Source organism: Peromyscus eremicus, chromosome 15, assembly GCF_949786415.1.
Source record: "Peromyscus eremicus chromosome 15, PerEre_H2_v1, whole genome shotgun sequence".
Classification (NCBI taxonomy): domain Eukaryota; kingdom Metazoa; phylum Chordata; class Mammalia; order Rodentia; family Cricetidae; genus Peromyscus; species Peromyscus eremicus.
In genome coordinates this window covers 61,680,237-61,692,904 of record NC_081431.1, presented here as the reverse complement: position 1 = coordinate 61,692,904, position 12,668 = coordinate 61,680,237, and the positions used below count along the sequence as shown (strand labels likewise).

General features: G+C 47.0%; 1 protein-coding gene across 1 annotated transcript; it reads left to right on the top strand.

The window, feature by feature from the left end:
• The first annotated feature begins 341 nt into the window (after positions 1-341).
• On the top strand, positions 342-4,451 carry Il10 (interleukin 10). The gene is made up of 5 exons (XM_059281001.1): positions 342-843; positions 1,607-1,666; positions 1,951-2,103; positions 3,099-3,164; positions 4,203-4,451. The coding sequence occupies exons 1-5, from the start codon at positions 679-681 to the stop codon at positions 4,293-4,295; spliced, it is 537 nt and encodes a 178-aa protein (XP_059136984.1). The 5' UTR covers positions 342-678; the 3' UTR covers positions 4,296-4,451.
• Positions 4,452-12,668: the final 8,217 nt, after the last annotated feature.

Genomic DNA, 12,668 nt, shown 5'->3' with positions numbered 1-12,668 from the left:
AAGGGCCAGAGGAAGCACCGGAACTCTACTCTATCTGTCCCACAACACACACACCTCTTCAAGGGATAGTCTTGACCAGGAGATGGAGGAACTGGAAGAGAGTAAGTTTTAAGGATAATCAGCACACGCACGTTTCCTCAGGTAACTGCATGCTAAGGTGAATTCCTAATCAGAAAGAAATATCAGTTATCCATCCCAGGTTAGGTAGGGGAACCAACTATTTCTCAATCCTAATATGTTCTGGAATGACCCATTTATCCACGTCATTGTGACCTAAGAGTGCGTGAATGGAACTCACAGTTGTAGACCTCTGTACACAGAACAGCTGTCTGCCCCTAGGAAATACAACTTTTTGTATTGAGAAGCTTAAAAAAAAAAAAAACTTTTTAAAAGAGAGGTAGCCCGTGCTAAATATAGTTATATTGCAGAAGTTCATTTACCAGTTCTTGCTTACAATGCAAAAAAAGAAAAAAAGAAAAAAAATTAAGCTAAAATACTGCATGGTTTAGAAGAGGGAGGAGGAGCTTGAATAACCTTTGCCAGGAAGTCTGTAAATGGAGAGGCCCCACTGGGCCTTCAGTATAAAAGGGGGACACAGAAGAGGAGGTCTACACTTTAGGGGCTTGCTCTGGCAGTACCAAAGCCACAAGGCAGCCTTGCAGAAGACAGAGGTCCACCATGCCCGGCTCAGCACTGCTCTATTGCCTGCTCTTACTGGCTGAGGTGGGGCTCAGCAGAGGCCACTACACCCAGGAGGAGAATAATTGCACCCACTTCCCAGTCAGCCAGACCCACATGCTTCGAGAGCTGCGGATTGCCTTCAGCCAGGTGAAGACTTTCTTCGTGAGTATGCTGCCTGCCTGTCTTTCTTCCTGGGATGGTCTGAAGTACATGGAACTGTGGAAATAACCCTTCTTCTCCTCCTCCTCTCCTGCTCCTCCTCCATCCCCAGCATCTATTCCCCTTAAACTTAAATCCAGAGAGTCCCGGGCTAAGCCATGGGTTATGGGTTAAACTAAACCCAGGCACACAGGAAAAGCTACCTAGAAGGTGAATGCGTTGTCTCTCCCGTGCTGGAGAACTTTCTGTTGACTTTCTTCCATTGAAGCTCTATATTTTGTTGGCTGGGACAGAAGTCCGATGTAGGAGGCACATACTGCCTCTGCTTAGTCTCCAGAGCTGGGGCAGCACCTGGCATGGAGAGCTTGCGTTACAAGAGGACTTCCCTTCCAGAGAAGGCAGAGAGCCACGCAACTAAGACACTCTCCATAAGGGACTCCAGAAAGGGTTGACACAGGTGCTTTTGAAACCTGATGTGGCTCATCTGAAAGACCAGGCCTGGTCAAACTTCTCCCGGGCTGCTCAAGTCAGTCAGAAGCTTTTAGATAATGCGATTCTTAGAGGAAGGACTTTGATTTAACTCCAGGCTCTAGCATGGTCAAATCCTGGTTTTTAAACTCTCCTTTCAATATTTGCCAGGGCTACATTGATTACTAATTCAAAACTCTACAAATGGAGAGGTGTTCAGAAGACATGCACGTCAGGTACTCCCCCCAGCCCTTGTATTCACGCTTTGTTGTTGTTGTTGTTGTTGTTGTTCTTGCAGCAAAAGAAGGACCAGCTGGACAACATACTGCTAACCGATTCCTTACTGAAGGACTTTAAGGTACAATTGAGTGGGTGCTGGGGAGGGATCGAGTGGTTAGGGAAGGGAGGCGCTGCTTGTGACAGCCAGCGGGAGCTGAGTCTGATGCCGTGGCTTTCAAAAGGAGAAGTGGGAAGGAAGGCCTTAACTCAGCATATTGCCAGCAGTCAAGGGTTATGAGGAGCTCATTCGGTGGTGAAGGGAGAGAATGTAACTGGGGAAAGAGAGGGTCCCTGGGGACAAAACTCTCCACCAAGTTTTGGCCATCATTCCGGTAAGCCCCAACCTTTGATTCCTGCCTCTAGGGTTACCTGGGTTGCCAAGCCTTATCAGAAATGATCCAGTTTTACCTGGTAGAAGTGATGCCCCAGGCAGAGAACCATGGCCCAGAAATCAAGGAGCATTTGAACTCCCTGGGAGAGAAGCTGAAGACCCTCAGGAGGCAGCTGCAGCGCTGTGTGAGTAGCAGACGAGTTCTTTCCCTTGGGGCCACCCAACAAATGCCATCTTCTACAGCCCAGCCAGGCCACATGCATCCAGGCACACACAGACTAGACTGAGGACTAGGTAGATCTACAGAGGCGCCGCGAGTCAGCTCTCCGGCTCGTCTGTCTCTGAGCGAGCGAGCGAGCGTGGGGGTGGCTTTGAGGCATTACACGTGAAGATTTGCGCACAGCCTTCCTGTTATTTGTGAGTCATCGTGGGTTATTAGCTACTCCCCTCTCTCTTCATGGGAAGGCCAGGGCTTTAGTTACGGCTCCCTCGTCTCTTTGGACCTGGGCCCCGGGTTGCCAGCTGAGGCTCCCAAGCAGAGGAAGACATTCACCTCTTCATCTCATCGTTTGGAAAGCAAACACAACACACAACTGGGCTGATAGAACTCTCCCTGGAGTTTCAGCAGGGCCAGAAGACTACCATCCCTAAACCAGGATCTATGAATAATAATGCCCAGAGCATCTATGTCTCTAACTGAAGTGGTGCCTTTGCCACACTGGTGGTTTGCTCTCTTCTCTCACTGATACTGGGAAATCAGTTGGTGTCTATTTGTGCAGCAGTTCTAAGCCAGTGATTTGGCCCCAGTAGCTGAAACTTTATCTCCACTCTCAGACACCTAAGACATAGCTCCTGGCAGTTGAGATTGGAGATAGACAAGAGGAGACATTAAAAACACAATACATGTTTTGGGGTTCTGAGAGCCAAAGCCCAAGACCTGAGTTCACACCTAGGCTTTGCAAACATCTTAGTGATTCCAAAGACATACATTGCCTCTTCCTGGGATGGTCTCCTCCTGCCCCTACTATGAGAGCTAAGGACCAAGCAGGGCTCAGTTCTCCCTAGGAGCTAAAAGATGGGCCTTGAAGAGGAATCTGGCCCCTTCGTCCTGCAACGAGGTTGCGTGCCATGGACACAGGACTGGAGCTAGGATTATTAACCCTCTCTTTATCTCCTACAGCATCGATTTCTCCCCTGTGAAAATAAGAGCAAGGCTGTGGAGCAGGTGAAGAGTGATTTTAATAAGGTAAGCTTGGGTGGTGACAAAGAGGGTGTGCATCACGTGACCCCTGTCCACTCACCAAAGGGCATGAGGGAGAGGGACCTGTTCTATCTGCACCTGGAGTGTGGGAACCTGGCACATCATGTGGCCTCCTCTGCCAGTTAGGAACCACCACCTCTGTTACATTTGTTTTCTGCAAAGCGTGTCTGGCAGTTTCTAAATGACTGCTTCACCTTCGCAGGCTCTCAGCTTAGACTGACCAGACAACCTATGAGCACGGAGCACTAGGTGCTGGGGAGAGTGATAAAGGAAACAGAAAGAACAGAAAGTACCTTGTTGGGAAATGGGCTGAACCCACAAGTGCAGAGAGCAGACATGAACACAGGCACCCAGGCGCACATCTCGGGGCTCAGCCTAGATGTCCCCCCAAAATCAGAGTGAGCAGGAAGCAGAATTCTTATTTGTCCCGGCGCTCTTTCCACCTGGCAAACAAAATGAGGTTTCACACTTCCAACTGCCTGTGAACCCATGAAACCCGAGTTCCCAGAAGCCATGTGGCCTACATCATCTTCGTGGGCTAGGCAGACACCTGGCAGGGCTCCAACATCAGTGAGCATGAATGAATCTCTTGACTGTAGGCCAGAACAGCAGGGCGGGGACTGCTTAAATGTCCAAAACATAAAATAAAAAAATAAACTATTTCCTTACCTATCTACCACTGTCCTGCTTTCAAACTGCTTCCTCTAACAACTTTGCATAACAATCTGCATAAGCACTATGTGAGTCCAGGCCTCTAAAAATGTTCAAAAGACACCACTCTGAAGACAGTGCTTTGAGAAGGAGCTTCCCACTACTGGCAGAGCTCAAAGCTGGGAGATGGTGCAGCTGAAGGCACAGCCCCCTCCTCAGGCACCGGGATGAATCCTTGGGTTCCCCGAGGTCTGACAGTTCCCAACACAAGAAAGCCACGAGCTTTCTGCAGTCAGCGTCCTGCCTGGCCAAGTGCAGGAATCTCCTCAGCCCTCTCATAGGTCTTAACCAGGTGTTTCTCTCCCTCCACAGCTCCAAGAGAATGGCGTCTACAAGGCCATGAATGAGTTTGACATCTTCATCAACTGCATAGAAGCGTACATGACCATCAGAATGAAGAACTGAAACACCCAGGGTGTGTGTTGAATCTACGACGCCAGGGCTTTAACCAGAGCTCTCTCAATCTGATCCAGGGAATCTTAGCTAGTGCAAGCAACTCCTTGGAAAACCTTATTGTACCTCTCTCCAAAATATTTATTACCTCTGATACCTCGGTTCCCTTCCTATTTATTCACTGAGCTTCTCTGTGAACTATTTAGAAAGAAGCCCAATATTATAATTTCACAATATTTATTATTTTTACCTGTGTTTAAGCTATTTCCACAGGGGACACTTTTTGTGGTAGTTGAGTGTTCTAAGGGAAATTATAGTCTATAATGGGGTGGGGGAGGGGGTCTTCTTTGGGAAGCCAACTGAAGCTTCCATTCTAAGGCTGGCCACACTTTATAGCTGCCGACGTGTTTACTGTGGTGTTCTCTAATTTCTTTCCTCCCTGAGTTCAGGACTTAGGCAAAGAAACTAGGGAGCTCCTTTGATGATTATCCTTCCAACAGCTCAGAGGGATTCCCCTGACCTCATTCTCCAACCATTTCGTTCTTGAAAGCTGTGGCCAGTTTATTTATAACCACCTAAAATTAGTTCTAATAGAACTCATTTTTAACTAGAAGTAATTCAATTCCTCTGGGAATGGTGTATGGTTTGTCTGTTTTTATAGCAGATTCTAATTTTAAATAAATGGATCTTATTCAAATCATGTTGTGCTGTCTATTGAGTCCTGTCTGATTAAATTACGACTACATCCCTCAAAGCTCCAGAGGGCCAAAGGGGTGAATGAATCTTGTATTCCAAAGAAAGAATACCGGCAGCCTCTGGAGCCCGGATCCCATCAGGGGAAAATCTTGCTTCACTTTCAAAGCATCAGCATAAACCACTGAAATCTTCAAGCTTGGCCCTTTAAGATACATCCTGAAATCCTTAAAGGGCATGCTAGCTTCCAAAGATGGGAAAGTTCATTCTGCGCACACACAACCAATACTAAGCAGGAGAAGCATAATGTGTCTATTCCTTCAAGCTCCAGAGGTCCTGGGGTGAATTTAGATTTGTCAGGGGCACTCTGGGGGCTAACAGAAAGTCATAACTAGCTCCTGAAGCCGAAAGATAGTCCCACTCCACCACTTTGGTTACTACTGGCAATCACAATTGAAAACTCCAGCCAACCCCACCTCCCACAACGCTGGTGATCTAAACCCAGGGGCCTTTCACAGGCTAAGCAAACATCTGCTGCTGAACCAGATCCCCAGCCCTTGATGCTCTGAGACAGGGTCTCAACTAAAATTCAGGTTGGCTTTGAACTCAGCTCCTCCTGCCTCAGCTGTCCAAGTACTGGGATTCTTCTTCCGGTTGAGGTCAGAGGCAATAGAGTTGAACCAAAAGAGGAGAGGATAGGTAAACTGGCCTACTCAATAGGTTCCCACTGGATTCAATCAGTCTGTCACTCTTCCCTCCCCCACCTCCCCACCCCCCAACCCCCCCACCCCCACCCCATCCCCACCCCCGCTCCTGAGCCACCAGAGAAATGTCAGATTGACATTTGGAGGTGAGGGGAGGCAGCGGCTGGGGAAGCCCTGCTGAATGTCTCGTGACTTCAAGGATAAGGGGAAACAATGAGCTGAGTAACACACACACACACACACACACACACACACACACGTGCTGGCCAGGCAGCCCTGGGACAGGGCGGGTGGGATCGGATAGGCTGTGGTCATTTTTTCAGTAAGCCCTGACTCACTTCGGTTAAAGTAACCATCGGAAGGAAGTGGGAAGTATCAAAGCTGAAATTCTGAGATGAAAGCTTGGGGTTAAGAATGGGAGCTAGGGGCGGCGGGGACAGTTCAGTGGTTAGAGTGCTTGTCGAGCAAGGGTGAGAACAGCAGTTCAGAACTTAGAACCCAAGCAAACGCCAGTGGGCATGGCGGCCCCGGGAAGGCAGAGACAGGGGATCCCCAGAGCAAGGTGGCTAGCAAGACGACTCATTTTAGAGAGCTCTGGGACTCTACCTCGGTGAAGAGGTGGAAAAGGAATTGAGGACGATTCCTGACATCAACGTCAGGCCTGCACATGCATGCCCACACATGTGCACCCACACACGGGTACCCACACACATACGAAGAATGCATGCACACACCCACATCTAAATGGAAGGGGGGGGGGAAAAAGAAGAATGGGGGCTAGCAGAAGAGGAGCAGAGAGGTGCCCAAAGCTCTCATCCTGATCTAGAGAAGCTGTGAGCCCCTAGCTAGAACGAGTCCAGCAGCAACGGCTAGTGGCAGCCAGCCCATGCTAACTAGCAGGAAGCGGTATCGCATTCAAGAGACTGGGCATTTGAAACACTAGACACACATCTGAAAGATCAATGGAGCTGATCTCAACAGCAGCTATGATTTTACCGGCACGTCTCCCCGGCGTGTCAGTACCACACGCCTAAGTTTATCAGGCATGACATACACTTTCAGTATTGCTGTTTCCTACAGACCCAGAAGTGCAGGGCGTTTTCACTACTCAGTTCGCTATGCTGCCGTCAATAATTCAATATTCTTTTTTTTTGGTTTTTCGACACAGGGTTTCTCTGTGTAGCTTTGGAGCCTGTCCTGGAACTCACTCTGTAGCCCAGGCTGGCCTTGAAACTCACAGAGATCCACCTGCCTCCTCTGCCTCCGAGTAGTGGGATGAAAGGCGTGTGCCACCACCGCCCGGCTAATAATTCAATATTCTAATGACCATGTTGGAAGTTCAAGATTTTTTTTAATTGCTTTATTAATCCAGCACTCTCTCAACCATGTGTTGATCATAAATTAATCCTAAGAAATATCTAGGGTCTGTGCTTGATACCTAAACTCTGTATGTATTTACCCCTATAGCTTTATACCTAATATTTACATTAATAGTAATGTGGACATTAATTGAGGCCATTTGCTGGCTACTTGACTACACACTTGGTATGTATTAACTCATTTGTTATCATGTAATTCTATGAGATACTATTAAGTTAATATCTCAATTTATCTTTTTTTTTTCTTTTGAAACAGAGTCTCACTGTATATCCCTAACTGACTTGTAACTCACTATATAGACCAGGTGGCCTCAAACTCACAGGGATTCACCTGCCTCTGCCTCCCAAGTGCTGAAATTAAAGGTGTGTGCCACCACACCTAGCCAACATCTCAATTTCTTACACAGGAAAATGAAACACAGATAAGTTATATCATCTACCTCAGGTCATCCACCTACTAACGGCAGAATTTGTGATCTTAATGATTGTATCAAACTCTTATGTATCATTTTCAAACATAAATTACTGAATAATTCTTTTTTCCCATATTGTTCTGCCTCATTAAAAGACATAGATATTTGCCAAACTGGTGGTGTACACCTATAATCCTAGGATTTGAAAAACTGAAATGGGGAAACTGATCATTTGAAGCCAGCCTGGGCTACACTGCAAGAGCCTGCCTCAAAAACAATAAAATAGCATACACTTGTACCCCACATGCTCAAGAGGCTGAAGAAGGAGGGCCACTGAGTCTAGGTGTTCAAGGCCAGCCTGGGCAACATAGAGTGCCCTTATAGAAAAAATAAAAATATACATTTTGGTATTATGTGTCTCCATTCTTATTTGTCTTGAGAAATTTTTAACTTCTCTCCTAATTATTCTTTGGCTATCTGGTTCTTCAGGAGCATAAGCAATGTTCACATGTCTAATGTAGCCCATCACATGGCTGTGGCTCCTTCACGAGTGTCCACAGCACAGGCTATATCTTCCTGAGAGCCAATGATCTGGAAGAGAGCTAAGAAGAAGGTAGAAACAGCATCTTCTCTGGCCTAATCCAGGAAGTCTCATACCACTGGTTCTGCCACATTCTACCTGTTAGAAGGGAGTACGTATAGACCATAAAAATACATGTGAGGGGGAGGTGGGTTTCATCCTTTGAAGGAAGCATATTAAATGATCTGTACACATATTTTAAAACTTCTACACCCTGCAAAGCTTTAAGAGATAGTAGCTCTGTGCCCTTGGCTGGTGTGTGGAGAGAAGAGCCGCCTGGGAACGGCCTGCATAGCTGGGCTGTCAGCATGGACATTGCTATCCCTAGGTCTCCCTCCTGCAGACTTAAGGCAGCATATTTATTTCTCTTAGCCTCGGTTTCTCCTTTAGAAAACCAGCAAAAATCTCTTCCTAGATGGCTAGGTTGATGGTTTGTGTTCCTCTTCTCCCTATCCCCACCCCCACCCAAACTCATAGCAGAGGCTTAACTCCCAAAATGATGATATTTAAAGACAAGGCCTTTGGGAGATGACCAGGGTTAGATGGGATGATGAGGGTAGAGTCTTCCTGTTGGACTTAGTGCTAGCCCTGAAGAGTTGGTTCTATTTCCTTACCACATTTTAGGAACGATCAAAGAAGAGGTCTTATGCGCGCACAGTGAGATAGCATCTCTCTTCAAGCAAGAGAAGAGGCCTCAGGATGAAACTGCCTTGCTGGCACCTTGATCTTGAACTTCTCAGCCTCCAGAACTTTAAGAAGGTAAGTTCCTACTGGTTAAGCAAGGCCACCTGCAAGGCCACCATCTTTCTGTGGCAGCCCAAGCCCACTAACAAACACATGAGGTTTGGCATGAAGGCATCTCAGGTGTGAAAGCATATATGTGTTTGGAAGAGGTGGCATACAAATGATGCATGGGTGAGGGTTTGGGAAGAGAGCGAAAAGCCTTTATTCCCTAAGAAGACCAACTATCTCATCACCCAAACCTACTCAGTTCTCACGTGCCAGACCTAGGGTGACAATAGATAGTGAGACTCTCTATTCATCTGTGATCCTGGCTGCTGAGATGAAAAGGATGGAACCTAGCAAGAGAAGTTCCTGGAATCTAGGCGACCAAGTGATTGCTCTGCAATAGATCTGGCAGAAATCAGGCAAACAGGCTCCTCCGTTCTGGGGATGGGGCGTATTGTAAAGAACGGGATGACCACATCCGATGAAAAGGAAGCGCTAAGAGCCAGCCCAATGGCAGAAGCCCCTCCATTCTGTGCCGTATTTCTCCCTCAAACTTAATTCGGGGTTTAATTGTGATAAGGTTTAGCCAAAGTATAAATGGAAACTGGGTCATAAAGCCAGAATTTAAAATGAGAGGATGACCTTTGACCTTCTTTTGTGAGCTTCAGAACTGTCTCTAAAATGAACCAGTCAACTCTGTGTCTCTAAGAGCACCATGGGTCCCCTGTGTATAGGTTTCATTACTCAATGTTCCTTTTCCCATGATACTCAGGTGGTAACTTTGGAGATTTACTTAGCCTATCTCTGGAACTAGAATTCCTCAATAGTAAAACACAGAACAAGGTCTAAATTGGTGGTTTTTATTCAGGGGCAATGAACAGGGGCACTTGAGGGGTGGGAAGGCGGGTACTGAGCAAGTTCCCCGACTTGAAAACACCAGCAACCTCTCCATAAGCTTGCACAGGTGAATTCGGAAGTGTTCCTCCCTGGGTGGCAGGAGCCCAAGCCACTCTGGGGAGAAGGAACTGGTTGTTGCATGCTGGTCAAAGTCCACTCACTAGTCCCCTGTTGTATCTTTGACTAGCAGTTAGAAATGGCATTAACTTTCTTAAAGTTGTTCAGCAGATACAATGGTTTAAAATGGAGCACTCCTGGGGGAAGGGATAGCTGCGTTCCTCTGTGGTGCCAAGTGTCACAGGTACCCAGGTAGTTGACCTCTGAGTTCTGCTCAAGCCTCGGGCCTGACTCTAGCTTCCGAGCTCTTCATTCAGCCAAGCCCCTTCTCACTCTGCCCTCCTCCAGGACACATTCCCGCACTGGCAGTTTTCCAGAGAGCTTCCAGGCATCCATGTGTCAGCAGCAGCTCCCCTCTCCCACCAGTGCTGGGCAACCACCCAGGTTTGAACTTCCGGGGAAGACATGGACGGGGAGAAAAATGAAGAAAATAATGCAGCTTACCTCTTGCCCCACAGCACAGATTCTGAGGTCAGGCGGCCTTAGCTCTAAGCCCACGGCTGCCTCTTACCTACCAGAGGTGTGACATTGAGATACTACCGTCCTCGGTATTTTCTGAAATACGAAACAAGCATTTTTTTTTCAAAGTGTTGTTCTAAGAAAGAAATGTATGGGTGAATGTAAAGCTCCCGGCATACAGCAAGGAATTAGTAAAATAAAAACAAAAATATCTACCCCTTACACATTTTTGGAAAATGGCTGTGGGGAATCAGATGGAAAGACAGGTGCTAACATTCTGAAAAAAAAAATAGCTGGCCACCTCTTGTGTTTCTGCCAAAGTTAGACCTCCGCCTCCCTACCACCGTTCATGGGTAGAGAGCGAAGCAGGCTCAGCCTTGCACCTGGGATGGAAAAAAGGAAACTGAATTTTTGAGTGTCTACTTTCAGTTTCCTGAAATCAATCCCAAAGATGGTTTGGCCTTGACGAAGTAAAAAACCATGTGTGGATGACAGCATGCGAAGGTCATACATTCAGTGAACTGTCTAACATGCGTGCCTAATTGCCACTGGGAGCAATGAACATTACCTGACAATTAAATGCAGGCTAGTCTAACCACGTGTCCAGTTTTCTTTGATTTCAATACTGGACTTTGTTGTGTGCATTCAACCTCCATCACTGCTGCTGATCTGCACTTGGAAATACCAGAACTCGGCCCCACGGCTGTGGTTTTTCCCTTAACCACTGCTGGAGATTTTTGCAAGGTCATACAGTTCTGGCCTGACATGGTCCACTTTGCCCAGTACACCTCCCAGAATCACACGCCTGATTACAGCGTTCCTCGGTTATTTAAAACAGCAAGATGTCACTTCCCCAACATGAGCCCACCAAATCCCCTCCACCAAGGCAGCATTAGTAACCCTGACTAGTACTCAGCACTAACAGCTAATCTGACCATCTGTCATAATAATCTCTACCCTCATATCTACCGCTGACAAACCCCAAACCAGAAGAGAGGAGTGCTAGCTTCTCCCTGACATTCTCTTCAAATCAAAGATTTTATGAGCTATGTGTTTATTCTTTCAGAACTTACTGTGATCTAGGAACTCTGTGGGGTGATTGGGTAGAAGCTGCCAATAAGACAGGCCTAGCACCTGTCCTCATCGACTCAACAACTGCTACAAAGCTAAGTTTGTTATAATTAATTTTGATACACACACACACACACACACAACACACACACACACACACACACACACACACACACACACACAGATTACAGACAGAGTCATTGTTGCATTTAAAGTACTAGGCTCAAGCAATCCTACTTTAGCCATTGTGCCCAGCTAATTGTGATGACTTCTATTTATTTACTCATTTTTGGTCTCTGAGACAGGATCTAACAGGGAACCCAAGGTGGTCTTGAACTCTGGGCCTGCTTGCCTCTACTCCCCAAATGCCAGAAGTACAGGCTTGTGCCACCACGTCTACTAGATGTTCATGGTAATGAGAAGTGGGGGATTTAACAAAGCAATCAAGCTAGATTGGTCTTCCAGGCTTTGGTGAGAAGACGACATTTAGCTGGATGAAGGATGAGGGGTAATTGGCCAAATGCAGACGTTCAGCGGATAAACAAGCTTAAAGACTGCTTGGCAGTACGAGAAGAAAAGAGGGAAGGCATCCTCTTTGAAGTGACAGGGTTCGAATTGGTTCCCAACATAGGTGGACTCTCTGGCTTCTCCACCTGTGTGATGCTGAGACCCTCGGTCAGAAAGTGACACAAATAGTTTGAATCACTAAAAGACAAACCACAAACAGGGATGGATATTAAGCATTAGAGGGAGATTTGTGATGAGCCTGGTCTGATCGATCAGGGATGGCAAGCTATTCCTAAAAAATGTTAAACTTCCCTGGCAAAGGGAAGCCATCACAAGCTGTTAAGGAGGGAAGAGAAAATAGTTCTCCTCTGTACGAGACCACCCCGGGCCATCCGGTCCTAGTCTAAGTAAGAGGATGTTACAGCCCAGGACTGAGGTGCTCAGAGGAACTGATGGATTTCCCACATTCAGCCATGTTGGGGTGACTCACAGAATTCTGGCCTGAGCAACTGAGTAGAGAAGAAGAGGCAGGCTTCAGAGCACGACACACATATTTACATTGACTCTACTACGGTGACGGAGGTGTCACTAAGACAGTAGAGATCTTCAGCATGACCGGATGGAGGAAACAGATGGATGGACATGAAGTGGGAGGAGGGTAAGTGTTGACAGCTGCTTTGGGGCCAGGCCAAAAGTGCCAACCAAAGGTCATGAGGGAGATGAGGAAACCGATGAAGTCGGGTTCCTTGGAAAGTAGGGGCGGATGGGTTGCAGGAAGAAGGGAGAATCGAAGGAGATGTCACTGAGCAACTACACGAAGGATGTAGGGGGGATAG

Bases quoted from the DNA above. Each gene is read 5' to 3' on its own strand.
- Il10 (XM_059281001.1), top strand. From the start codon at position 679: ATGCCCGGCTCAGCACTGCTCTATTGCCTGCTCTTACTGGCTGAGGTG. The intron at 1,667-1,950 runs GTACAATTGAGT...TCCTGCCTCTAG, and splicing joins CCTTACTGAAGGACTTTAAG to GGTTACCTGGGTTGCCAAGC. The intron at 3,165-4,202 runs GTAAGCTTGGGT...CTCCCTCCACAG, and splicing joins TGAAGAGTGATTTTAATAAG to CTCCAAGAGAATGGCGTCTA.